Genomic DNA, 26,548 nt, shown 5'->3' on the forward strand with positions numbered 1-26,548 from the left:
TGTTTGGAGCGTGTGCGAGGGTGTAACAGTGTTTGGAGAGAGTGCGAGGGTGTAACAGTGTTTGGAGAGTGTGCCAGGGTGTTACAGTGTTTGGAGAGAGTGGGAGGGTGTAACAGTGTTTGGAGAGTGTGCGAGGGTGTAACAGCGTTTGGAGAGTGTGCGAGGGTGTAACAGTGTGTGGAGAGAGTGCGAGGGTATAATAGTGATTGGAGAGTGTGCGAGTGTGTAACAGTGATTGGAGAGTGTGCGAGGATGTAACAGTGTTTGGATAGTGTGCATGGGTGTAACAGTGCTAGGAGAATGAGTGAGGGTGTAACAGTGTTTGGAGAGTGTGCGAGGGTGTAACAGTGTTAGGAGAATGAGCGAGTGTGTAACAGTGATTGGAGAGTGTGCGAGGGTGTAACAGTGTTAGGAGAGTGTGCGAGGGTGTAACAGTGTTTGGATAGTGTGCGAGGGTGCAACAGTGTTTGGAGAGTGTGCGAGGGTGTAACAGTGTTTGGATTGTGTGCGAGGGTGTAATAGTGTTTGGAGAGTTTGCGAGGGTGTAACAGTGTTTGGATCGTGTGCGAGGGTGCAACAGTGTTTGTAGAGTGTGCGAGGGTGTAACAGTGTTTGGATAGTGTGCGAGGGTGTAACAGTGTTTGAATAGTGTGCGAGGGTGTAACAGTGTTTGGAGTGTGTGCGAGGGTGTAACAGTGTTTGGCGAGTGAGTGAGGGTGTAACAGCGTTTGGATAGTGTGCGCGGATGTAACAGGGTTTGGAGAGTGTGCGAGGATGTAACAGTGTTTGGAGTGTGTGCGAGGGTGTAACAGTGTTTGGAGAGTGAGTGAGGGTGTAACAGCGTTTGGATAGTGTGCGAGGGTGTAACAGTGTTTTGAGAATATGCGAGGGTGTAACAATGTTTGGATAGTGTGCGAGGGTGTAACAGTGTTTGGAGTGTGTGTGAGGGTTTAACTGTGTTTGGAGAGTGTGCGAGGGTTTAACAGTGTTTGGAGATTGTGCGAGGGTGTGACAGTGTTTGGAGAGTGTGCGAGCGTGTAACAGTGTTTGGAGTGTGTGCGAGGGTGTTACAGTATTTGGAGAGTGAGCGAGTATGTAACACTGTTTGGAGAGTGTGCGAGGGTGTCACATTGTTTGGATAGTGTGCGAGGGTGTAACAGTGTTTGGAGAGTTTGCAAGGGTGTAACAGAGTTGGAGAGAGTGTAAGGGTGTCACAGTGTTTGGAGAGTGTGTGAGTGTGTAACAGTGTTTGGAGAGTGTGCGAGGGTGTAACAGTGTTTGGAGAGTGTGCGAGGGTGTAACAGTGTTTGGAGAGTGTGTGAGGGTGTAAAAGTGTTTGGAGAGCGTGCAAGGGTGTAACAGTGTCTGGAGAGTGTGCGAAGGTGTAACAATATTTGGAGAGTGTGCGAGGGTTTAACAGTGTTTGCAGAGTGTGCGAGTTTGGAACAGTGTTTGGAGAGTGTGCGAGAGTGCAAGAGTGTTTGGAGAGTGTGCAAGGGTGTAACAGTGTTTGGAGAGTGTGCAAGGGTGTAACAGTGTTTGGAGAGTGTGCGAGGGTGTAACAGAGTTGGAGAGTGTGCGAGGGTTTAACAGTGTTTGGATACTGTGCGTGGGTGTAACAGTGTTTGGAGAGTGTGCGAGGGTGTAACAGTGTTTGGAGAGTGTGCGACGGTGTAATAGTGTTTGGAGATTGTGCGAGGGTGTAACAGTGTTTGGATAGTGTGCGTGGGTGCAACAGTGTTTGGAGAGTGTGCAAGGGTGTAACAGTGTTTGGATAGTGTGTGAGGGTGTAACAGTGTTTGAATAGTTTGCGAGGGTGTAACAGGGTTTGGAGAGTGTGCGAGGGTGTAACAGTGTTTGGATAATGTGCGAGGGTGTAGCAGTGTATGGAGAATGTGCGAGGGTGTAACAATGTTTGGAGAGTGTGCGAGGGTGTAACAGTTTTTGGAGAGTGTGCGAGGGTGTAACAGTGTTTGGAGAGTGTGCGAGGGTGTCACAGTGTTCGGAGAGTGTGAGAGGGTGTAACAGTGTTTGGAGTGTGTGCGAGGGTTTAACAGTGTTTGGAGAGTGAGTGAGTGTGTAACACTGTTTGGAGAGTGTGCGAGGGTGTAACACTCTTTGGAAAGTGTGCGAGGGTGTAACAGTGTTTGGAGAGTGTGCGATGGTTTAACAGTGTTTGGAGATTGCGCGAGTGTGTAACATTGTTTGCAGAGTGTGTGAGGGTTTAACAGTGTTTGGAGAGAGCGCGAGTGTGTAACTGTGTTTGGAGTGTGTGTGAGGGTTTAACAGTGTTTGGAGAATGAGCGAGTGTGTAACAGTGTTTGGAGAGTTTGCGAGGGTGTAACAGTGTTTGGAGGGTTTGCAAGAGTGTAACTGTGTTTGGAGAGTGTGCGAGGCTGCAACAGTGTTTGGAGAGTGAGCGAGTGTGTAACAGTGTTTGGAGAGTTTGCGAGGGTGTAACAGCGTTTGTAGAGTTTGCAAGAGTGTAACAGTGTTTGGAGAGTGTGCGAGGGTGCAACAGTGTTTGGAGAGTGAGCGAGTGTGTAACAGTGTTTGGAGAGTGTGCGAGGGTGTAACAGTGTTTGGATAGTGTGCGAGGGTGTAACAGTGTTTGGAGAGTGTGCGAGGGTGTAACAGTGTTTAGAGAGTGTGCGAGGGTGTAACAGTGTTTGGATAGTGTGTGAGGGTGTAACAGTGTTTGGAGAGTGTGCGAGGGTGTAGCAGTGTTTGGATAGTGTGCGAGGGTGTAACAGTGTTTGGAGAGTGTGCGAGGGTGTAACAGTGTTTGGATAGTGTGCGAGGGTGTAATAGTGTTTGGAGAGAGTGCGAGGGTTTAACAGTGTTTGGAGAGTGAGCGAGGGTGTAACAGTGTTTGGATGGTGTGCGAGACTGTAACAGTGTTTGTAGAGTGTGTGAGGGTGTAACAGTGTTTGGAGAGTGTGCGACGGTGTAGCAGTATTTGGAGATTGTGCGACGGTGTATCAGTGTTTGGATAATGAGTGAGGGTGTAACAGTGTTTGGAGAGTGTGCGAGGGTGTAACAGTGTTTGGATAGTGTGCGAGGGTGCAACAGTGTTTCGAGAGTGTGCGAGGGTGTAACAGTGTTTGAATAGTGTGCGAGGGTGTAACAGTGTTTGGAGTGTGTGCGAGGGTGCAACAGTTTTTGGAGAGTGTGCGAGGGTGTAACAGTGTTTGAATAGTGTGCGAGGGTGTAACAGTGTTTGGAGTGTGTGCGAGGGTGTAACAGTGTTTGGCGAGTGTGTGAGGGTGTAACAGTGGTTGGATAGTGTGCGAGGGTGTAACAGTGATTGGCGAGTGTGTGAAGGTGAGCAGTGTTTGGAGAGTGTGCGAGTGTGTAACAGTGTTTGGATAATGAGTGAGGGTGCAACAGTGTTTGGAGAGTGTGCGAGGGTGTAACTGTGTTTGGAGAATGTGCGAGGGTGTAACAGTGTTTGGAGAATGTGTGAGGGTGTAACAATGTTTGGAGAGTGTGCGAGGGTGTAACAGTGCTTGGAGAGTGTGCGAGGGTGTAACAGTGTTTGGAGAGTGTGCGAGGGTGTAACACTCTTTGGAGTGTGTGCAAGGGTTTAACAGTGTTTGGAGAGTGAGCGAGTGTGTAACACTGTTTGGAGAGTGTGCGAGGGTGTAACACTGTTTGGAAAGTGTGCGAGGGTGTAACAGTGTATGGAGAGTGAGTGAGGGTGTAACATTGTTTGGATAATGAGTGAGGGTGTAACAGTGTTTTGAGAGTGTGCGACGGTTTAACAGTGTTTGGATAATGAGTGAGGGTGCAACAGTGTTTGGATAATGAGTGAGGGTGTAACAGTGTTTGGAGAGTGTGCGAGGGTGTAACAGTGTTTGGAGAGTGTGAGTGTGTAACAGTGTTTGGATAATGAGTGAGGGTGTAATAGTTTTTGGAGAGTGTGCGAGGGTGTAACAGGGTTTGGAGAGTGTGCGAGGGTGTAACAGTGTTTTGAGAGTGTGCGAGTGTTTAACAGTGTTTGGAGATTGTGCGAGGGTGTAACAGTGTTTGGAGAATGTGCGAGGGTGTAACAGTGTTTGGAGAGTGTGCGAGAGTGTAACAGTGTTTGGAGAGTGTGCGAGGGTGTAACAGTGTTTGGAGAGTGTGCGAGGGTGTAACAGTGTTTGGAGAGTGTGCGAGGGTGTAACAGTATTTGGAGAGTGTGCGAGGGTGTAACAGTGTTTGGAGAGTGTGCGACGGTGTAGCAGTGTTTGGATCATGAGCGAGGGTGTAAAAGTGTTTGGAGAGTGAGTGAGGGTGTAACAGTGTTTGGAGAGTGTGCGAGGGTGTAACAGTGTTTGGATAGTGTGCAAGGGTGCAACAGTGTTTGGAGAGTGTGCGAGGGTGTAGCAGTGTTTGGATAGTGTGCGAGGGTGTAACAGTGTTTGGACAGTGTGCGAGGGTGAACAGTGTTTGGAGAGTGTGCAAGGGCGTAACAGTGTTTGGAGAGTGTGCGAGGGTGTAACAGTGTTTGGATAGAGTGCAAGGGTGCAACCGTGTTTGGAGAGTGTGCGAGGGTGTAACAGTGTTTGGATAGTGTGTGAGGGTGTAACATTGTTTGGATAGTGTGCGAGGGTCTAACAGTGTTTGGATAGTGTGTGAGGGTGCAATTGTATTTGGATAGTGAGCAAGGGTTTAACAGTGTTTGGAGAGTGTTCGAGGGTGTAACAGTGTTTGGAGAGTGTGCGAGGGTGTAACAGTTTTGGGTAGTTTGCGAGGGTGTAACAGTGTTTGGATAGTGTGCGAGGGAGCAACTGTGTTTGGCGAGTGTGCGAGGGTGTAAGTGTTTGGAGAGTGTGCAAGGGTGTAACAGTGTTTGGAGAGTGTGCGAGGGTGTAACAGTGTTTGGAGAGTGTGCGAGGATGCAACAGTGTTTGGAGAGTGTGCGAGGGTGTAACAGTGTTTGGAGAGTGTGCGAGTGTGTAACAGTGTTTGGAGAGTGTGCGAGTGTGTAACAGTGTTTGGAGAGTGTGCAAGGGTGCAACAGTGTTTGGAGAGTGTGCGAGGGTGTAACAGTGTTTGGATAGTGTGCGAGGGTGTAACAGTGTTTGGAGAGTGTGCGAGGGTGTTACAGTGTTTGGAGAGTGTGTGAGGGTGTAACAGTGTTTGGAGAGTGTGCGAGGGTGTAACAGTGTTTGGAGAGTGTGTGAGGGTGTAACAGGGTTTGGTGAGTGTGCGAGGGTGTAACAGTGATTGGAGAGTGTGCAAGGGTGTAACAGTGTTTGGAGAGTGTGCGAGGGTGCAGCAGTTTTTGGAGCGTGTGCGAGGGTGTAACAGTGTTTGGAGAGAGTGCGAGGGTGTAACAGTGTTTGGAGAGTGTGCGAGGGTGTTACAGTGTTTGGAGAGAGTGGGAGGGTGTAACAGTGTTTGGAGCGTGTGCGAGGGTGTAACAGTGTTTGGAGAGAGTGCGAGGGTGTAACAGTGTTTGGAGAGTGTGCCAGGGTGTTACAGTGTTTGGAGAGAGTGGGAGGGTGTAACAGTGTTTGGAGAGTGTGCGAGGGTGTAACAGCGTTTGGAGAGTGTGCGAGGGTGTGACAGTGTGTGGAGAGAGTGCGAGGGTATAATAGTGATTGGAGAGTGTGCGAGTGTGTAACAGTGTTTGAAGAGTGTGCGAGGATGTAACAGTGTTTGGATAGTGTGCATGGGTGTAACAGTGCTAGGAGAATGAGTGAGGGTGTAACAGTGTTTGGAGAGTGTGCGAGGGTGTAACAGTGTTAGGAGAATGAGCGAGGGTGTAACAGTGATTGGAGAGTGTGCGAGGGTGTAACAGTGTTAGGAGAGTGTGCGAGGGTGTAACAGTGTTTGGATAGTGTGCGAGGGTGCAACAGTGTTTGGAGAGTGTGCGAGGGTGTAACAGTGTTTGGATTGTGTGCGAGGGTGTAATAGTGTTTGGAGAGTTTGCGAGGGTGTAACAGTGTTTGGATCGTGTGCGAGGGTGCAACAGTGTTTGTAGAGTGTGCGAGGGTGTAACAGTGTTTGGATAGTGTGCGAGGGTGTAACAGTGTTTGAATAGTGTGCGAGGGTGTAACAGTGTTTGGAGTGTGTGCGAGGGTGTAACAGTGTTTGGCGAGTGAGTGAGGGTGTAACAGCGTTTGGATAGTGTGTGCGGATGTAACAGGGTTTGGAGAGTGTGCGAGGGTGTAACAGTGTTTGGAGTGTGTGCGAGGGTGTAACAGTGTTTGGAGAGTGAGTGAGGGTGTAACAGCGTTTGGATAGTGTGCGAGGGTGTAACAGTGTTTGGAGAATGTGTGAGGGTGTAACAGTGTTTGGAGAATATGCGAGGGTGTAACAATGTTTGGATAGTGTGCGAGGGTGTAACAGTGTTTGGAGTGTGTGCGAGGGTTTAACTGTGTTTGGAGAGTGTGCGAGGGTTTAACAGTGTTTGGAGATTGTGCGAGGGTGTGACAGTGTTTGGAGAGTGTGCGAGCGTGTAACAGTGTTTGGAGTGTGTGCGAGGGTGTTACAGTATTTGGAGAGTGAGCGAGTATGTAACACTGTTTGGAGAGTGTGCGAGGGTGTCACATTGTTTGGATAGTGTGCGAGGGTGTAACAGTGTTTGGAGAGTTTGCGAGGGTGTAACAGTATTTGGAGTGTGTGCGAGGGTTTAACAGTGTTTGGAGACTGTGCGAGTGTGTAACAGTGTTTGGAGAGTGTGCGAGGGTGTAACAGTGTTTGGAGAGTGTGCGAGGGTGTAACAGTGTTTGGAGTGTGTGCGAGGGTGTAACAGTATTTGGAGAGTGAGCGAGTGTGTAACACTGTTTGGAGAGTGTGCGAGGGTGTAACACTGTTTGGAAATTGTGCGAGGGTGTTACAGTGTTTGGAGAGTGAGTGAGGGTGTAACAGCGTTTGGATAGTGTGTGAGGGTGTAACAGGGTTTGGAGAGTGTGCGCGGGTGTAACAGTGTTTGGATAATGAGTGAGGGTGTAACAGTGTTTGGAGAGTATGCAAGGGTTTAACAGTGTTTGGAGAGTGTGCGAGGGTGTAACAGTGTTTGGAGAATGTGCGAGGGTGTAACAGTGTTTGGAGAGTGTGCGAGGGTGTAACAGTGTTTGGAGAGTGTGCGAGGGTGTAACAGTGTTTGGAGAATGTGCGAGGGTGTAACAGTGTTTGGAGAGTGTGCGAGGGTGTAACAGTGTTTGGAGAGTGTGCGACGGTGTAACACTGTTTGGAGTGTGTGCTAGGGTGTAACAGTGTTTGGAGAGTGTGCGAGGGTGTAACAGTATTTGGATAGTGTGCGAGGTTGTAACAGTGTTTGGAGAGTGTGCGAGGGTGTAACAGTGTTTGGATACTGTGCGAGGGTGTAACAGTGTTTGGAGAGTGTGCGAGGGTGTAACAGTATTTGGATAGTGTGCGAGGGTGTAGCAGTGTTTGGAGAGTGTGCGAGGGTGTAACAGTATTTGGATAGTGTGCGAGGGTGTAAAAGTGTTTGGAGAGTGTGCGAGGGTGTAACAGTGTTTGGATCGTGTGCGAGGGTGTAACTGTGTTTGGAGAGTGTGCGAGGGTGTAACAGTGTTTGGATAGTGTGCGAGTGTGTAACAGTGTTTGGAGAGTGTGCGAGGGTGTAACAGTGTTTGGAAAGTGTGCGAGGGTGTAACAGTGTTTGGAGAGTGTGCGAGGGTGTGACAGTGTTTGGAGAGTGTGCGAGCGTGTAACAGTGTTTGGAGTGTGTGCGAGGGTGTTACAGTATTTGGAGAGTGAGCGAGTATGTAACACTGTTTGGAGAGTGTGCGAGGGTGTAACATTGTTTGGATAGTGTGCGAGGGTGTAACAGTGTTTGGAGAGTTTGCGAGGGTGTAACAGTATTTGGAGTGTGTGCGAGGGTTTAACAGTGTTTGGAGAGTGTGCGAGGGTGTAACAGTGTTTGGAGTGTGTGCGAGGGTGTAACAGTATTTGGAGAGTGAGCGAGTGTGTAACACTGTTTGGAGAGTGTGCGAGGGTGTAACACTGTTTGGAAATTGTGCGAGGGTGTTACAGTGTTTGGAGAGTGAGTGAGGGTGTAACAGCGTTTGGATAGTGTGCGAGGGTGTAACAGGGTTTGGAGAGTGTGCGCGGGTGTAACAGTGTTTGGATAATGAGTGAGGGTGTAACAGTGTTTGGAGAGTATGCGAGGGTTTAACAGTGTTTGGAGAGTGTGCGAGGGTGTAACAGTGTTTGGAGAATGTGCGAGGGTGTAACAGTGTTTGGAGAGTGTGCGAGGGTGTAACAGTGTTTGGAGAGTGTGCGAGGGTGTAACAGTGTTTGGAGAATGTGCAAGGGTGTAACAGTGTTTGGAGAGTGTGCGAGGGTGTAACAGTGTTTGGAGAGTGTGCGACGGTGTAACACTGTTTGGTGTGTGTGCGAGGGAGTAACAGTGTTTGGAGAGTGCGAGGGTGTAACAGTATTTGGATAGTGTGCGAGGTTGTAACAGTGTTTGGAGAGTGTGCGAGGGCGTAACAGTGTTTGGATAGTGTGCGAGGGTGTAACAGTGTTTGGAGAGTGTGCGAGGGTGTAAAAGTATTTGGATAGTGTGCGATGGTGTAGCAGTGTTTGGAGAGTGTGCGAGGGTGTAACAGTATTTGGATAGTGTGCGAGGGTGTAACAGTTTTTGGAGAGTGTGCGACGGTGTAGCAGTGTTTGGATCATGAGCGAGGGTGTAAAAGTGTTTGGAGAGTGTGCGAGGGTGTAACAGTGTTTGGATCATGTGCGAGGGTGTAACAGTGTTTGGAGAGCGTGCGAGGGTGTAACAGTGTTTGGATAGTGTGCGAGGGTGTAACAGTGTTTGGATAGTGTGCGATGGTGTAGCAGTGTTTGGAGAGTGTGCGAGGGTGTAACAGTGTTTGGAGAGTGTGCGAGGGTGTAACAGTGTTTGGAGAGTGTGCGAGGGTGTAACAGTGTTAGGAGAATGAGCGAGGGTGTAACAGTGTTTGGATAGTGTGCGAGGGTGTAACAGTGTTAGGAGAATGAGCGAGGGTGTAACAGTGTTTGGATAGTGTGCGAGGGTGTAACAGTGTTAGGAGAATGAGCGAGGGTGTAACAGTGATTGGAGAGTGTGTGAGGGTGTAACAGTGTTAGGAGAGTGTGCGAGGGTGTAACAGTGTTTGGAGAGTGTGCGAGGGTGTAACAGTGTTAGGAGAATGAGCGAGGGTGTAACAGTGTTAGGAGAATGAGCGAGTGTGTAACAGTGTTTGGAGAGTGTTACACAGAGTGACAACAACAACAACTTGCATTTGTACAGCACCTGAAGCGCTTCAGAGGAGCATTATCAAACAAAATTTAACACCGAGCACATATGCTGATATATGGCAGGAGACCAGAGATTGGGCGAAGAGGTAGGATTTAAGGAGCGTCTTAAATGAGGAAAGAGATTTAGAGAGCCGGCGAGGTTTAGTTTGGAAGTTCCAGAACTTAGGCACTCGGCAGCTGAAGGTACGGCCGCCAAAGGTGGACTGATTAAAATCGGGGATGTACAAGAGGCAAGAAGTGGAGGAGTGCAGATATCTCGGAAGGTTGTGGGGCTGAAGGAGATTACAGATAGGAACCCTAACCTTAACCTTGGAGGGATTTGAAAACAAGGATGAGAGTTTTGAAATTGAGGCGCTGCTCAACCAGGAGCCCATGTAGGTGTGTGTGCACAGGGGTGATGGGCGAACGGGACTTGGTGTGAGTTAGGACACGGGCAGCAGAGTTTTGGATGACCTCCATTTTATGGAGGGTAGAGTGTGGGAGGCTGGCCAGGAGTGCGTTGGAATAATCAAGTCTAGTGGTAACAAAGGCATGGATGAGGGTTTCAGCAGCGGATGAGCTGAGGCCAGGGCGGAGACGGGCGATGTAACGGAGGTAGGCAATCTTGGTGATGGAGCGGATATTTCGTTGGAAGCTCATCTCGTGGTCAAATACGATACTAAGGTTGCAAACAGTCTGGTTCAGCCTCAGGCAGATGCTAGGGAGAGATGGAGTCGGTGGCTAGGGAACGGAGTTTGTAGCAGAGACTGAAGACAATGGCTTTGGCCTTCCCAATCTTTAGTTGGAGGAAATTTATGCAGATCCAGGACTGGATGTTGGACAAGCAGTCTAACAGTTTAGAGACAGTTTAGGGGTCGAGAGAGGTGGCAGTGAGGTAGAGCTGGGTGTCGTTAGCGTACATGTGGAAACTGACGCTGTGTTTTCAGATGATGTCGCCGAGGGGCAGCATGTTTGTGATAAATAGGAGGGGTTTGAGGATAGATCCTTGGGGGACTCCAGAGGCAACGATGCGTGAGCTGGAAGAGAAGCCATTACAGGTGATTCTCTGGCTGTGACTGGAAAGATAAGAATGGAGCCAGGCGAGTGCAGTCCCACCCAGCTGGTTGACAGAGGAGAGGTGTTGGAGGAGGGTGGAGTGGCCAACTATGTCAAAGGTTGCAGACAGGTCGAGAGGAGGGATAGTTTACCACGGTCATAGTCACATAAGATGTCATTTGTGACTTTGATAAGTGCTGCTTCATTACTGTGGTGGGGCGGAAACCTAATTGGACAGATTCAACCATGGAGTTCCACGAAAGATTGACACGGATTTGGGAGGCGACAACATGGTCAAGGACTTTGGAGAGGAAAGGGAGGTTGGAGATGCGGCGGTAGTTTGCATGGATAGAGGGGTCAAGGGTTGGTTTTTTGATAAGAGGGGTGATGACGACAGATTTGATGGGGCATGGAACAGTACCTGAGGAGCGAGAACCGTTAACAATATCAGCTAACATGGGGGTCAGGAATGGAAGTTTGGTGTTCAGCATTTTTGTGGAAATAGGGTCAAGGTAGCAGGAGGTGGGTTTCATTGACAAGATGAGCTTGGAGAGGGCATGAGGGGAGTTAGGAGAGAAATTAGAGAAAGAGTGTGTTTTGGACAGTGTGACACAGATTAACAGTGTGTTTCGAGAGTGAGTGTGACACAGAGTAACAGTGTGTTTCGAGAGTGAGTGTGACACAGAGTAACAGTGTGTTTCGAGAGTGAGTGTGACACAGAGTAACAGTGTGTTTCGAGAGTGAGTGTGACACAGAGTAACAGTGTGTTTCGAGAGTGAGTGTGACACAGAGTAACAGTGTGTTTCGAGAGTGAGTGTGACACAGAGTAACAGTGTGTTTCGAGAGTGAGTGTGACACAGAGTAACAATGTGTTTCGAGAGTGAGTGTGACACAAAGTAACAGTGTGTTTTGAGAGTGAGTGTGACAGAGTAACAGTGTGTTTGAGAGTGAGTGTGACACAGAGTAACAATGTGTTTCAAGAGTGAGTGTGACACAAAGTAACTGTGTTTCGAGATTGAATGTGACACAGAGTAACAGTGTGTTTCGAGAGTGAGTGTGACACAGAGTAAGTGTGTTTCGAGAGTGAGTGTGACACAGAGTAACAGTGCATTTCGAGAGTGAGTGTGACACAGAGTAACAGTGCGTTTCAAGAGTGAGTGTGACACAGAGTAACAGTATGTTTCGAGAGTGAGTGTGACACAGAGTAACAGTGTGTTTCGAGAGTGAGTGTGACACAAAGTAACAGTGTGTTTCGAGAGTGAGTGTGACACAAAGTAACTGTGTTTCGAGAGTGAATGTGACACAGAGTAACAGTGTGTTTCGAGAGTGAGTGTGACACAGAGTAAGTGTGTTTCGAGAGCGAGTGTGACACAGAGTAACAGTGCATTTCGAGAGTGAGTGTGACACAGAGTAACAGTGTGTTTCAAGAGTGAGTGTGACACAGAGTAACAGTATGTTTCAAGAGTGAGTGTAACACAGAGTAACAGTGTGTTTCGAGAGTGAGTGTGACACAAAGTAACAGTGTGTTTCGAGAGTGAGTGTGACACAGAGTAACAATGTATTTCGAGAGAGAGTGTGACACAAAGTAACAGTGTGTTTTGAGAGTGAGTGTGACACAAAGTAACAGTGTGTTTCGAGAGTGAATGTGACACAGAGTAACAGTGTGTTTCGAGAGTGAGTGTGACACAGAGTAACAGTGTGTTTCAAGAGTGAGTGTGACACAGAGTAACAGTGTGTTTCGAGAGTGAGTGTGGCACAGAGTAACAGTGTGTTTCGAGAGTGAGTGTGACACAGAGTAACAGTGTGTTTCGAGAGTGAGTGTGACACAGAGTAACAGTGCATTTTGAGAGTGAGTGTGACACAGAGTAACAGTGTGTTTCGAGAGTGAGTGTGACAGAGTAACCGTGTGTTTCGAGAGTGAGTGTGACACAGAGTAACAGTTTGTTTCGAGAGTGAGTGTGACACAGAGTAACAGTGTGTTTCGAGAGTGAGTGTGACACAGAGTAACAATGTGTTTCGAGAGTGAGTGTGACACAAAGTAACAATGTGTTTTGAGAGTGAGTGTGACACAGAGTAACAGTGTGTTTTGAGAGTGAGTGTGACAAAAAGTAACTGTGTTTCGAGAGTGAATGTGACACAGAGTAACAGTGCGTTTCGAGAGTGAGTGTGACACAGAGTAAGTGTGTTTCGAGAGTGAGTGTGACACAGAGTAACAGTGCATTTCGAGAGTGAGTGTGACACAGAGTAACAGTGCGTTTCAAGAGTGAGTGTGACACAGAGTAACAGTATGTTTCGAGAGTGAGTGTGACACAGAGTAACAGTATCTTTCGAGAGTGAGTGTGACACAGAGTAACAGTGCGTTTCGAGAGTGAGTGTGACACAGAGTAACAGTGTGTTTCGAGAGTGAGTGTGACAGAGTAACTGTGTTTCGAGAGTGAGTGTGACACAGAGTAACAGTGTGTTTCGAGAGTGAGTGTGACACAGAGTAACAGTGTGTTTCGAGAGTGAGTGTGACACAGAGTAACAGTGTGTTTCGAGAGTGAGTGTGACACAAAGTAACAGTGTGTTTCGAGAGTGAGTGTGACACAAAGTTATTGTGTGTTTCGAGAGTGAATGTGACACAGAGTAACAGTGTGTTACGAGAGTGAGTGTGACACAGAGTAACAGTGTGTTTCGAGAGTGAGTGTGACACAGAGTAACAGTGTGTTTCGAGAGTGAGTGTGACACAGAGTAACAGTGCGTTTTGAGAGTGAGTGTGACACAGAGTAACAGTGTGTTTCGAGAGTGTGACACAGAGTAAGGACACAGAGTGTGCCAGGGTTCTGGCCACTTGCCCTGCAGTTATGGAGTGATTGTGTTAAGGGCGGTGGAGGTGACCCTCTAACCCAGAAATTCGGGTCTCCACGGGTGAGTACGCGCGGGGTACTCACCCGTAAGCCCAATGGAAGTGCCGGTTTTGTGCATGCACTGCGCATGCGTGGGACACCGGCACTTCTATTCCCTTGAAAGAAGAGGTTCAGAGGTCGAACGCGTGCACAGGAGAGGCAGCGCGTGCGCATCGAACTTACGTTTTTTTTGCAGGTTTTCCCAGGAGGGTAAGTCTCCAGGAGTTACACTTTTAAAAAGCAGGCTTAAGGCCTGCTTTTTACAAGGTAAGTGGAGAATTAATTAAAATTAAAACATTTATTCCACAGGTTTATTATTTTTAAATACTTTAAAGAAAGGTAAGTTTATTTTTAGCCCCGTTAGAAAATGTAATTAATTTTTTCAAAAATTTAAATTATTGTATAAAATAGTTATTTCATGTAATTTATAGTTTATTTTAAAAATGTGATGTTTTTTTTAAATTTATTTGAAGATTTAGTGATGTTTTGGGGCTTATAGTATTTATAGGTTTGACAGGTCTTCCTGTCAAACTTATGAATGACGCATTCCCTGATACCATTGGCTCTCCATGGCCCATGTGATCCCATGGGACGCTTCGAACTAACTGTGCCCCTGGGATACGCAAGCACTGTGCGCCGGCAGTTGGAGGAGGCCCAGGATCGGAATCCCACACGGGCCCACAGCTCAACGGCCGGCGCGGTAGCTAAGTGCAGGTCGGGGGCTTGCACCCGCGGGAAGCCCCCGACCCGAATTTCTGGGCAAATATTCTGCTTTCCTGACACAATCAAGTTCTCAGATACAGCGTCCTCCTGGATAGGAGGTGAATCTAGAGTTGCCAACCCTCCCGGATTATCCAGGAGTCTCCCGGAATTAAAGATGAATCTCCCAGACACTCCTGCAGGCAATCCGGGAGTAAAATCACAGGGACATTTCCTGCTCTTTCACTTTGGCCAAACTCACAACAAATAGCAGGATGGCACGTGAAGAAAAGAGCAGTTTCTGCAGCGCAGAGGATTGTGGGTATTGAAGCCACCATTGTTGAACAATTGATGCATTGATCGAGTAAGGGTGGGAGGGAAGGGATTAGAAAGTTGGAGGTGGGAGGTTATGTGATAAAAGCTTCGGTGAAAGGCACAATCTACCTCCCTAAATGTAAAAAGTAGTCAATTAAAATATTTATTTAAAATCACGGAGCTGTGGTCAAAGCCCTTCACCCTTTCTTAAGAATTGGACTGTGATCTTTTTTTATTTACCCAGCCAGAATTCATCCTCCAAGTTTCCAAAGCCCACTCGGTAATCGGCCCACTTCCGTGCGAAGTCCGTCAGTCCATTCTGTCTTCTCTGGAACACCTGTATCGGGGGAAGGGCAGTACATTAACTGTGCACTCAAATTTACCAAATTACTTTCATCATCTCTGACACTCGTCTCACATCCCCAACCTCAAGAAGATTCCAGGGCAATGTGGAGGTACATGAATAATGTGATCAACCAATTGTACAGAAACTCATCACCAGTAAGGGAGGGAGCTTTGCTCTGTGTCTAATCAACGCTGTACCTGCCCTGGGAGTGTTTGATGGAACAGTGTAGGGGGAGCTTTACTCTGTATCTAACCTGTGCTGTACCTACCCTGGGAATGTTTGATGGGACAGTGTAGAGGGAGCTTTACTCTGTATCTAATCCAGGCTGTACCTGCCCTGGGAGTGTTTGATGGAACAGTGTAGAGTGAGCTTTACTTTGTATCTAACCTGTGCTGTACCTGCCCTGGGAGTGTTTGATGAGACAGTGTATAGGGAGCTTTACTCTGTATCTAAACCGTGCTGTACCTGCCCTGGGAGTGTTTGATGGGACAGTGTAGGGGGAGTTTTACTCTGTATCTAATCCAGGCTGTACCTGCCGTGGGAGTGTTTGATGGAATAGTGTAGAGGGAGCTTTACTCTGTATCTAACCTGTGCTGTATCTGCCCTATGAGTGTTTGATGGGACAGTATAGAGGGAGCTTTTCTCTGTATCTAACATGTGCTGTACCTGCCCTGGGAGTATTTGGTGGGACAGTGTAGAGGGAGATTTACTCTATATCTAATCCAGGCTGTACCTGCCCTGGGAATGTTTGATGGGATAGTGTAGAGGGAGCTTTACTCTGTATCTAACCCATGCTGTATCTGCCCTGGGAGTGTTTGATGGGACAGTGTAGAGGCAGCGTTACTCTGTTTCTAAACCCTGCTGTACCTGCCCTGGGAGTATTTGGTGGGACAGTGTAGAGAGTGTTTTACTCTGTATCTAACCCGTGCTGTACCTGCTCTGGGAGTGTTTGGTGAGACAGTGTAGAGGGAGCTTTATTCTGTATCTAATCCAGGCTGTACCTGCCCTGGGAGTGTTTCATGGGACAGTGTAGAGGCAGCGTTACTCTGTTTCTAAACCCTGCTGTACCTGCCCTGGGAGTATTTGGTGGGACAGTGTAGAGAGTGTTTTACTCTGTATCTAACCCGTGCTGTACCTGCTCTGGGAGTGTTTGGTGAGACAGTGTAGAGGGAGCTTTATTATGTATCTAATCCAGGCTGTACCTGCCCTGGGAGTGTTTGATGGGACAGTGCAGGGGAGATTTACTCTGTAACTAACCTGTGCTGTACCTGGCCTCGGAATGTTTGGTGGGACAGTGTAGAGGGAGCTTTACAGAGTCATCAAAGAGTGCTCTGAGTTTGGTTAAGTGTGAGAGTTCTTTAATTGTTATTTCTCTTTAAATCATTCTTGATAAGATTACTTAAGCAGTTTAAGTAAAGGGGAAAAGCTAAATATTTGGGATTCTGTTGGTTTAAGAAGAGTAAAACAAGGTTATACTGCAGTAGGAATAAATTGGCACAGCAGGCAGTGGAAACCAGTTTTCTAACCAATCAGCAGTGGTGACTCATTTGGCTGTAAACAAACAAACAGTATAAAAAGACCAGTCCTAGTGTGAGCAAGCACTGAGTGCGAATCATCAAAGAGTGCTCTGAGTTTGGGTAAGTGTGAGAGTTCTTTAATTGTTATTTCTCTTTAAATCATTCTTGATAAGATTACTTAAGCAGTTTAAGCAAAGGGGAAAAGTTAAATATTTGGGATTCTGTTGGTTTAAGAAGAGTAAAACAAGGTTACACTGCAGTAGGAGTAAATTGGCACAGCAGGCAGTGGAAACCAGTTTTCTAACCAATCAGCAGGGGTGACTCATTTGGCGGTAAACAAACAAACAGTATAAAAAGACCAGTCCTAGTGCGAGCAAGCACTGAGTGCGAGTCATCAAAGAGTGCTCTGAGTTTGGGTAAGTGTGAGTTAGGGTAAGTGGGGTGTTAGGTGCTCTTTTCAAACTTTAACTCTGTGGGTTGGAGTTAATAAGGCCTTTCTGGTGCAGAGTGACTGTTGGTAAACCATTTAACTGGTGTAACTAGAGGGGTTGATTTAATTTAAATCCAATTAATTAAAGGGGATACAAGCATCTAAAATCGGGCAGAGGGTGTCCATAACTAACAATAAAAAATTTAATTACTTACATAGAATGGAGCAGGTGATGTGTTACTGTTGCGAGATGTGGGAGCCGGTGAACCCCATTGAGGCTCACGGTGATTACGTCTGTGACAAGTGTCTGCTGCTACAGGAACTCCAGCTCCATGTTGATGAGCTGGAGTCTGAGCTTCAGACACTGCGACACATCAGGTAGGGGGAAAAGTACCTGGACTCTGTGTATCAGGAGGTGGTCACACCTATGAAGTTAATTAATTCAGATGTAGCCCATGGTGTGACTACGAGTGAGTCAGGTACGGGGATCCAGGAGGTAGTGTTGGAGGAGCCGCAGCCCTTGCTCTTGTCCAACAGGTTCGAGGTTCTTACTCCCTGTGGGGACAGGAGCAGGGACTGCAGGGAGGATGAGCAACCTGGACACAGCACCGTGGAATGGGGGGCCATTCAAGAGGGGGGAGTAAATAGAAATGTTGTAGTGGTAGGGGATAGTATTATTAGGGGGATAGATAGAGTTCTCTGCAGCCGAGAGCGAGAGTCCTGAAGGCTGTGTTGCCTACCCGGTGCCAGGGTTAAGGACATCTCCTCTGGGCTGGAAAGAAACTTGCAGTGGGAGGGGGTGGATCCAGTTGTCATGGTCCATGTTGGTACAAATGACGTAGATAGGACTAGGAAGCCGGTTCTGTTAAAGGAGTCTGAGCAGCTAGGGGTCAAATTAAAAAAAAAACCTCAAGGCTAATAATCTCTTGATTATTACCTGAGCCACGAGCGAATTTGGCTAGGACAAATAAAATTAGAGAGTTAAATGCGTGGCTCAAAGACTGGTGTGGGAGAAATGGGTTTTGCTTCCTGGGACACTGGCACCAGTACTGGGGCAGGAGGGAGCTGTTCCGTTGGGACGGGCTTCACTTGGCCAGTGCTGGGACTAGAGTCCTGGCGGATCATATAACTAGAGCTGTAGAGAGGGCTTTAAACTAACTAGTGGGGGGGAGGTTCCTAGAGAGCAAATAATAAAAATGACAACAGAGAAGGTAATAGACTTAGGTAGCAGTGGGGAAATTAAAAACCAGAGCGTGTCAGGAAGGGGCAGAAGGTATGGAGTAAAAGGTAAAGTAATAAAAAGGGCAAAAGCAGGAACTAAGTGTCACAAAACATCTTTGAAAGTTCTCTATCTGAATGCACGTAGCATTCGTAACAAAATAGACGAGTTAATGGAACAAATAACTACATATGGGTATGATCTTGTGGCCATTACAGAAACATGGCTGCAGGGTGACAATGCCTGGGAATTAAACATACCAGGTTATTTGACGATCAGGAAGGACAGGCAGGAAGGAAGGGGAGGTGGGGTGGCTCTGTTAATAAAGGAAGGAATCACTGTAATACAGAGAAATGATATTGGGTTAAAAGATCAGGATAATGAAACAGTTTGGGTGGAGGTAAGGAATAATAAGGGGAAAAAAACACTAGTGGGCATAATCTATAGGCCTCCGAACAGTTGCAACTCTGTTAGACGGAGTATCAATCAGGAAATAGTTGAGGCTTGTAATAAGGGAACATCTATAATTATGGGGGATTTTAACTATCATATTAATTGGACAAATCAAATTGGGCAGGGCTGCCTTGAGGATGAGTTCATTGAGTGTATTAGGGATGGGTTTCTTGAGCAGTATGTAACTGAACCGACCAGGGGGCAAGCAACCTTAGATCTGGTCCTGTGTAACAAGACAGGATTAATTAAAAATGTCCTAGTAAAGGATCCACTTGGAATGAGTGACCATAACATGGTTGAATTCCATATTCAATTAGAGGGTGAGAAGGTTGGATCTCAAACAAGCGTGCTAAGCTTGAATAAAGGAGACTATGAAGGTATGAGAGCAGAATTGAGTAGAGTGGATTGGGAAAATAAATTATAGGGTAAGACGATACATGATCAGTGGTGTACATTTAAGGAGTTATTTTACAACTTCCGAATAATATATATTCCACTGAGAAGAAAAGGGTGTAAAAGAAAAGACAGCCATCCGTGGCTAAGTAAAGAAATTAAGGATAGTATTCGACTAAAAACAAGGGCATATAAGGTAGCCAAATCTAGTGGGAGGATAGAGGATTGCGAAAACTTTAAAAGACAGCAAAAAATAACAAAAAGATTGATTAAGAAAGGGAAGATAGATTATGAAAGTAAATTAGCAAAAAATATAAATACAGATAGTAAGAGTTTTTATAGTTATATAAAAAGAAAAAGGGTGGCTAAAGTAAATGTTGGTCCCTTAGAGGATGAGACCGGGAAAATAATGGTGGGAAATATGGAGATGGCAAAAACACTGAATGAATATTTCGTATCAGTCTTTAAAGTAGAGGACACTAAGAATATCCCAACACTGGACAAACAGGGGGCTATGGGGGGGAGGAGCTAAACACGATCAAAATCACTAAGGAAGTGGTACTCGGTAAAATAATGGGACTCAAGGCGAATAAATCACCTGGACCTGATGCCTTACATCCTAGGGTCTTGAGGGATGTGGCGGTAGGGATTGTGGATGCATTGGTAATAATTTTCCAAAACTCCCTGGACTCAGCAAAGGTCCTGGCAGACTGGAAAACTGCTAATGTAACACTCTTATTTAAAAAGGGCAGTAGACAGAAGGCTGGAAACTATAGACTGGTTAGCCTAACATCTGTGGTAGGTAAAATTTTGGAGTCCATTATTAAGGAGACAGTAACAGGACATTTGGATAATCATAATTTAATAGGACAATGTCAGCATGGTTTTATGAAGGGGAAGTCATGTTTGACAAATTTGCTGGAGTTCTTTGAGGAAGTAACATATAGGGTGGATAAAGGGGAACCAGTGGACGTAGTGCATTTAGACTTCCAAAAGGCATTTGACAAGGTGCCACACAAAAGGTTATTGCTCAAGATAAAAAATCACGGGATTGGGGGTAATATTCTGGCATGGATAGAGGATTGGCTATCTAACAGAAGGCAGAGAGTTGGGATAAATGGTTCATTCTCAGACTGGCAATCAGTAACTAGTGGTGTTCTGCAGGGGTCAGTGCTTGGTCCCCAACTCTTTACAATCTATATTAACGATTTGGAGGAGGGGACCGAGTGTAACATATCAAAGTTTGCAGATGATACTAAGATGGGAGGGAAAGTAGTGAATGAGGAGTGTAGTGTATGTGCCTTTAAGAGCCCCAGGTGTGCTGTGGTGCCGGTGATTGCCACTCGGGCTATATAAGCCTGTGTATTGTGTATATCCATTAGAACCCCCCCCCACCAGACTTTGCTTAGTAAATACCGATGAACCAACTCCTGTCTTTAGTGTCTTTATCAACACACGGACACAACAAGGAGGACATAAAAAACCTGCAAGGGGACATAGACAGGCTAAGTAAGTGGGCAGAGATTTGGCAGATGGAATACAATACTGGAAAGTGTGAGGTTATGCACTTTGGCAGGAAAAATCGTAGAGCAAGTTATTTTCTTAATGGCAAGAAACTGAAAAGTACTGAAGTACAAAGGGATCTGGGGTCCTGGTGCACGAAACTCAAAAGATTAGTATGCAGGTGAAGCAAGTGATTAAGAAGGCCAATGGAATGTTGGCTTTCATTGCTAGGGGGATAGAATATAAAAATAGGGAGGTATTGCTTCAGTTGTACAAGGTATTGGTGAGACCGCACCTGGAATACTGCATACAGTTCTGGTGTCCATACTTAAGAAAAGACATACTTGCTCTCGAGTCAGTACAAAGAAGGTTCACTCGGTTAATCCCGGGGATGAGGGGATGGACATATGAGGAGAGGTTGAGTAGATTGGGACTCTACTCATTGGAGTTCAGAAGAATGAGAGGCGATCTTATTGAAACATATAAGATTGTGAAGGGGTTGGATCGGGTGAATGCGGGATGTTCCCGATGATGGGTGAAACTAGAACTAGGGGGCATAGTCTTAGAATAAGGGTCTGCTCTTTCAAAACTGAGATGAGAAGGAACTACTTCACTCAGAGGGTGGTAGGTCCATGGAATATGCTGCCCCAAAAAGCTGTAGAAGCTACATCATTACATAAATTTAAAACAGAAATAGACAGTTTCCTGGAAGTAAAGGGAATTAAGGGTTACGGGGAGCGAGCAGGAATTTGGACATGAGTCTAGATTCGGATCGGCCATGGCCCTGTGGGTAGCGGAGTGGGCCCAGGGGCCATGTAGCCTGATCCTGCTCCTATTTTGTGTGTTTAATTCTGTTAGATTCAGGTGATGGTTCTGTAATAGTAGATTGGCGGTTAGGATCAGATCAGCCATGATCTTATTGAATGGCGGAGCAGGCTCGAGGGGCCGATTGGCCTACTCCTGCTCCTATTTCTTATGTTCTTATGTTCTTATGTATCTAACCCATGCTGTACCTGCCCTGGGAGTATTTGGTGGGACAGTGTTGAGAGTGCTTTACTCTGTATCTAACCCGTGCTGTACCTGCCCTGGGAATGTTTGGTGGGACAGTGTAGAGGGAGCATTACTCTGTATCTAACCCGTGCTGTACCTGCCCTGGGAATGTTTGATGGGACAGCGTAGAGGGAGATTTACTCTGTATCTAGCCTGTGCTGTACCTGCCCTGGGAGTGTTTGATTTGACAGTGTAGGGGGAGCTTTACACTGTATCTAACCTGTGCTGAACATATCCTGGGAATGCTTGATGGGACAGTGTAGAGGGAGCTTTACTCTGTACCGAATCCTGGCTGTACCTGCCCTGGGAGTGTTTGATGGAACAGTGTAGAGTGAGCTTTACTCTGTATCTAACCTGTGCTGTACGTGCCCTGGGAGTTTTTGAAGGGACAGTGTAGTTAGTTTTACTCAGTATCTAATCCGTGCTGTACCTTCCCTGGGAGTGTTTGATGGAACAGTGTAGAGTGAGCTTGACTCTGTATCTAACCTGTGCTGTACCTGCCCTGGGAGTTTTTGAAGGGACAGTGTAGTTAGCTTTTCTCTGTATCTAACCAGAGCTGTACCTGCCCTGGGTGTGTTTGGTGGGACAGTGTAGAGGGAGTTTTACTCTTTATCTAATCCAGGCTGTACCTGCTGTGGGAGTGTTTGATGGAATAGTGCAGAGGGAGCTTTACTCTGTATCTAACCTGTGCTGTGTCTGCCCTGGGAGTGTTTGAAGGGACAGTGTAGAGGGAGCTTTACTCTGCATCTAATCCAGGCTGTACCTGCCCTAGGAGTGTTTAATGGGACAGTGTAGAGGGAGCTTTTCTCTGTATCTAACACGTGCTGTACCTGCCCTGGGAGTGTTTGGTGGGAAAGTGTAGAGTGAGCTTTACTCTGTATCTAACCTGTGCTGTACCTGCCCTGGGAGTTTTTGATGTGACAGTGTAGAGGGAGCTTTACTCTGTATCAAAACCGTGCTGTAACTGCCCTGGGAGTATTTGTTGGGAAAGTGTAGAGGAAGCTTTACTCTGTGTCTAACCTGCGTTTTACATGCCCTGGGAGTGTTTGTTGGGACAGTGTAGAGGGAGCCTTACTCTGTATCTAACCCGTGCTGTATCTGCCCTGGGAGTGTTTGATGGGACAGTGTAGAGGGATCTTTACTCTGTATCTAACCCGTGCTGAACCTGCCCTGGGAGTGTTTGATGGGACAGCGTAGAGGGAGATTTACTCTGTATCTAATCTGTGCTGTACCTGCCCTGGGAGTGTTTGATTTGACAGTATAGGGGGAGCATTACTCTGTATCTAACCTGTGCTGTACCTACCCTGGGAATATGTGATGGGACAGTGTAGAGGGAGCTTTACTCTGTATCTAATCCAGGCTGTACCTGCCCTGGGAGTGTTTGATGGAACAGTGTAGAGTGAGCTTTACTCTGTATCTAATCTGTGCTGCACCTGCCCTGGGAGTATTTGTTGGGACAGTGCAGAGGTAGCTTTACTCTGTATCTATGACGTGCTGTACCTGCCCTGGGAGTATTTGGTGGGACAGGGCAGAGAGAGTTTTACTCTGTATCTAACCTGTGCTGTACCTGCCCTGAGAGTATTTGGTGGGACAGTGCAGAGGTAGCTTTACTCTGTATCTATGAAGTGCTGTACCTGCCCTGGGCGTGTTTGATGGGACAGTGCAGAGGGAGATTTACTCTGTATCTAATCCAGGCTGTACCTGCTGTGTGAGTGTTTGATGGAATAGTGTAGAGGGAGCTTTACTCTGTATCTAACCTGTGCTGTATCTGCCCTGGGAGTGTTTGATGGGACAGTGTAGAGGGAGCTTTACTCTGCATCTAAGCCAGGCTGTACCTGCCCTAGGAGTGTTTGATGGGATAGTGTAGAGGGAGCTTTACTCTGTATCTAACCTGTGCTGTACCTGCCCTTGGAGTGTTTGATTTGACAGTGTAGGGGGAGCTTTACTCTGTATCTAATCCGTGCTGTACTTGCCCTGGGAGTGTTTGATGGGACAGTGTAGGGGCATCTTTACTCTATATCTAACCTGTGCAATACCTGATCATGGAGTGTTTGATGGAACAGTGTAGAGGGAGCTTTACTTTGTATCTAACCTGTGCTGAACCTACCCTGGGAGTGTTTGATGGGACAGTGTAGAGGGAGCTTTACTCTGTATCTAATCCAGGCTGTACCTGCCCTGGGAGTGTTTGGTGGGACAGTTTAGAGGGAGCGTTACTCTGTATCTAATCCGTACTGAACCTGCCAAATAGGAGTGATTGATGAGACACTGTAGAGGGAGCGTTACTCTGTATCTAACCTGTGCTGTAACAGCCCTGGGAGTGTTTGATGGGACAGTGAAGGGGGAGCTTTACTCTGTATCTAACCTGTGCTGTACCTGCCCTGGGAATATTTGAGGGGATAGTGTAGAGGGAGCTTTACTCTGTATCTAATCCAGGCTGTACCTGCCCTGGGAGTGTTTGATGGGACAGTGTAGAGGGAGTTTTACTCTGTATTTAACCCGTGCTGTACCTGCCCTGGGAGTGTTTGGTGGGACAGTGTAGAGGGAGCTTTACTCTGTATCTAATCCAGGCTGCACCTGCCCTGGGAGTGTTTGATGGGACAGTGTAGAGGGAGCTTTACTCTGTATCTAACCCATGCTGTACCTGCCCTGGTAGCGTTTGGTGGGAAAGTGCAGAGGGAGCTTTACGCTATATCTAATCCAGGCTGTACCTGCCCTGGGAGTGTTTGATGGGACAGTGTAGAGGTAGCTTTTCATCTGTATCTAACCCCTGCTGTACCTGCCCTGGGAGTGTTTGATGGGACAGTGTAGGGGGAGCTTTACTCTGTCTCTAATCTGTGCTGTACCTGTCTTGGGAGTGTTTGATGGGACAGTGTAGGGGGAGCTTTACTCTGTATCTAAACCGTGCTTTACCTGCCCTGGGAGTATTTGGTGGGACAGTGTAGAGGGAGCTTTTCTCTGTATCTAACCTGTGATGCACCTGCCCTGGGAGTGTTTGATGTGACAGTGTAGAGGGAGTTTCACTCTGTATCTAATCCCGGCTGTAACTGCCGTGGGAGTGTTTGATGGAATAGTGTAGAGGGAGCTTTACTCTGTATCTAACCTGTGCTGTATCTGCCCTGGGAGTGTTTGAAGGGACAGTGTAGAGGGAGCTTTACTCTGCATCTAATCCAGGCTGTACCTGCCCTAGGAGTGTTTAATGGGAAAGTATAGAGGGAGCTTTACTCTGTATCTAATCCAGGCTGTACCTGCCCTGGTAGTGTTCCATGGAACAGTGTAGAGTGAGCTTTACTCTGTATCTAACCTGTGCTGTACCTGCCCTGGGAGTTTTTGATGTGACAATGTAGAGGGAGCTTTACTCTGTATCAAAACCGTGTTGTAACTGCCCTGGGAGTATTTGTTGGGAAAGTTTAGAGGAAGCTTTACTCTGTATCTAACCTGCGCTTTACATGCCCTGGGAGTGTTTGTTGGGACAGTGTAGAGGGAGCCTTACTCTGTATCTAACCCGTGCTGTATCTGCCCTGGGAGTATTTGATGGGACAGTGTAGAGGGAGCTTTACTCTGTATCTAACCCATGCTGTACCTGCCCTGGGAGTGTTTGATGGGACAGCGTAGAGGGAGATTTACTCTGTATCTAATCTGTGCTGTACCTGCCCTGGGAGTGTTTGATTTGACAGTGTAGGGGGAGCATTACTCTGTATCTAACCTGTGCTGTACCTACCCTGGGAATATGTGATGGGACAGTGTAGAGGGAGCTTTACTCTGTATCTAATCCAGGCTGTACCTGCCCTGGGAGTGTTTGATGGAACAGTGTAGAGTGAGCTTTACTCTGTATCTAATCTGTGCTGCACCTGCCCTGGGTGTATTTGTTGGGACAGTGCAGAGGTAGCTTTACTCTGTATCTATGACGTGCTGTACCTGCCCTGGGAGTATTTGTTGTGACAGTGCAGAGGTAGCTTTACTCTGTATCTATGACGTGCTGTACCTGCCCTGGGAGTATTTGGTGGGACAGGGCAGAGAGAGTTTTACTCTGTATCTAACCTGTGCTGTACCTGCCCTGGGAGTATTTGGCGGGACAGTGCAGAGATAGCTTTACTCTGTATCTATGACGTGCTGTACCTGCCCTGGGCGTGTTTGATGGGACAGTGCAGAGGGAGTTTTACTCTGTATCTAATCCAGGCTGTACCTGCTGTGGGAGTGTTTGATGGAATAGTGTAGAGGGAGCTTTACTTTGTATCTAACCTGTGCTTTATCTGCCCTGGGAGTGTTTGATGGGACAGTGTAGAGGGAGCTTTACTCTGCATCTAACCCATGCTGTACCTGCCCTGGTAGCGTTTGGTGGGACAGTGTAGAGGGAGCTTTACGCTATATCTAATCCAGGCTGTACCTGCCCTGGGAGTGTTCGATGGGACAGTGTAGAGGTAGCTTTACTCTGTATCTAACTCCTGCTGTACCTGCCCTGGGAGTGTTTGATGGGACTGTGTAGAGGCAGCGTTACTCTATATCTAACCCCTGCTGCACCTGCCCTGGGAGTGTTTGATGGGACAGTGTAGGGGGAGCTTTACTCTGTCTCTAAACCATGCTGTACCTGTCTTGGGAGTGTTTGATGGGACAGTGTAGGGGGAGCTTTACTCTGTATCTAACCTGTGCTGTACCTACCCTGGGAATGTTGGATGGGACAGTGTAGAGGGAGCTTTACTCTGTATCTAATCCAGGCTGTACCTACCCTGGGATTGTTTGATGGAACAGTGTAGTGTGAGATTTACTCTGTATCTAACCTGTGCTGTACCTGCCCTGGGAGTTTTTGATGGGACAGTGTCGAGGGAGCTTTACTCTATATCTAATCCAGGCTGCACCTGCCCTGGGAGTGTTTGATGGGACAGTGTAGAGGCAGCTTTACTCTGTATCTAACCCGTGCTGTACCTGCCCTGGGAGTGTTTGCTGGGATGGTGTGGAGGGAGATATACTCTGTATCTAACCTGTGCTGTACCTGCCCTGGGACAGTTTGATGGAACAGTGTAGAGGGAGCTTTACTCTGTATCTAATCCAGGATATATCTGCCCTGGGAGTGTATGATGGGACAGTGTAGAGGGAACTTTACTCTGTATCTAACCCGTGCTGTACCTGCCCTGGGAGTGTTTGATGGGACAGTGTAGAGGGAGCTTTACTCTGTATCTGATCCAGGCTATACCTGCACTAGGATTGTTATGAAGGAACAGTGTAGGGGGAGCTTAACGCTGGATCTAACCCGTGCTATACCTGCCCTGGGAGTGTTTGATGGGACAGTGTTGAGGGAGTATTACTCTGTATCTAACCCGTGCTGTACCTGCCCTGGGAGTGTTTGGTGGGAAAGTGTAGAGGGAGCTTTACTCAGTATATAACCCGTGCTGTACCTGCCCTGGGAGTGTTTGGTAGGAGAGTATAGAGGGAGCTTTACTCTGTTTCTAACCTGTGCTGTACCTG

At 47.2% G+C, this 26,548-nt stretch overlaps 1 protein-coding gene across 4 annotated transcripts in view; it reads right to left on the minus strand.

Moving 5' to 3' along the window:
• The window catches only part of tnr (tenascin R (restrictin, janusin)), a 1,257,678-nt gene that overhangs the window by 104,018 nt on the left and 1,127,112 nt on the right, over positions 1-26,548 (minus strand). For all 4 annotated transcript variants that reach the window (XM_085982119.1, XM_085982118.1, XM_085982121.1 and 1 more), the window contains exon 19: positions 14,418-14,514. In XM_085982119.1, the coding sequence (XP_085838245.1) occupies positions 14,418-14,514 (97 nt within the window). The remainder of the gene's footprint in view (positions 1-14,417; positions 14,515-26,548) is intronic.

This window comes from Somniosus microcephalus, chromosome 3 (genome assembly GCF_052327205.1).
Source record: "Somniosus microcephalus isolate GS21.2 chromosome 3, FLI_Smic_1.0, whole genome shotgun sequence".
Taxonomy (NCBI): domain Eukaryota; kingdom Metazoa; phylum Chordata; class Chondrichthyes; order Squaliformes; family Somniosidae; genus Somniosus; species Somniosus microcephalus.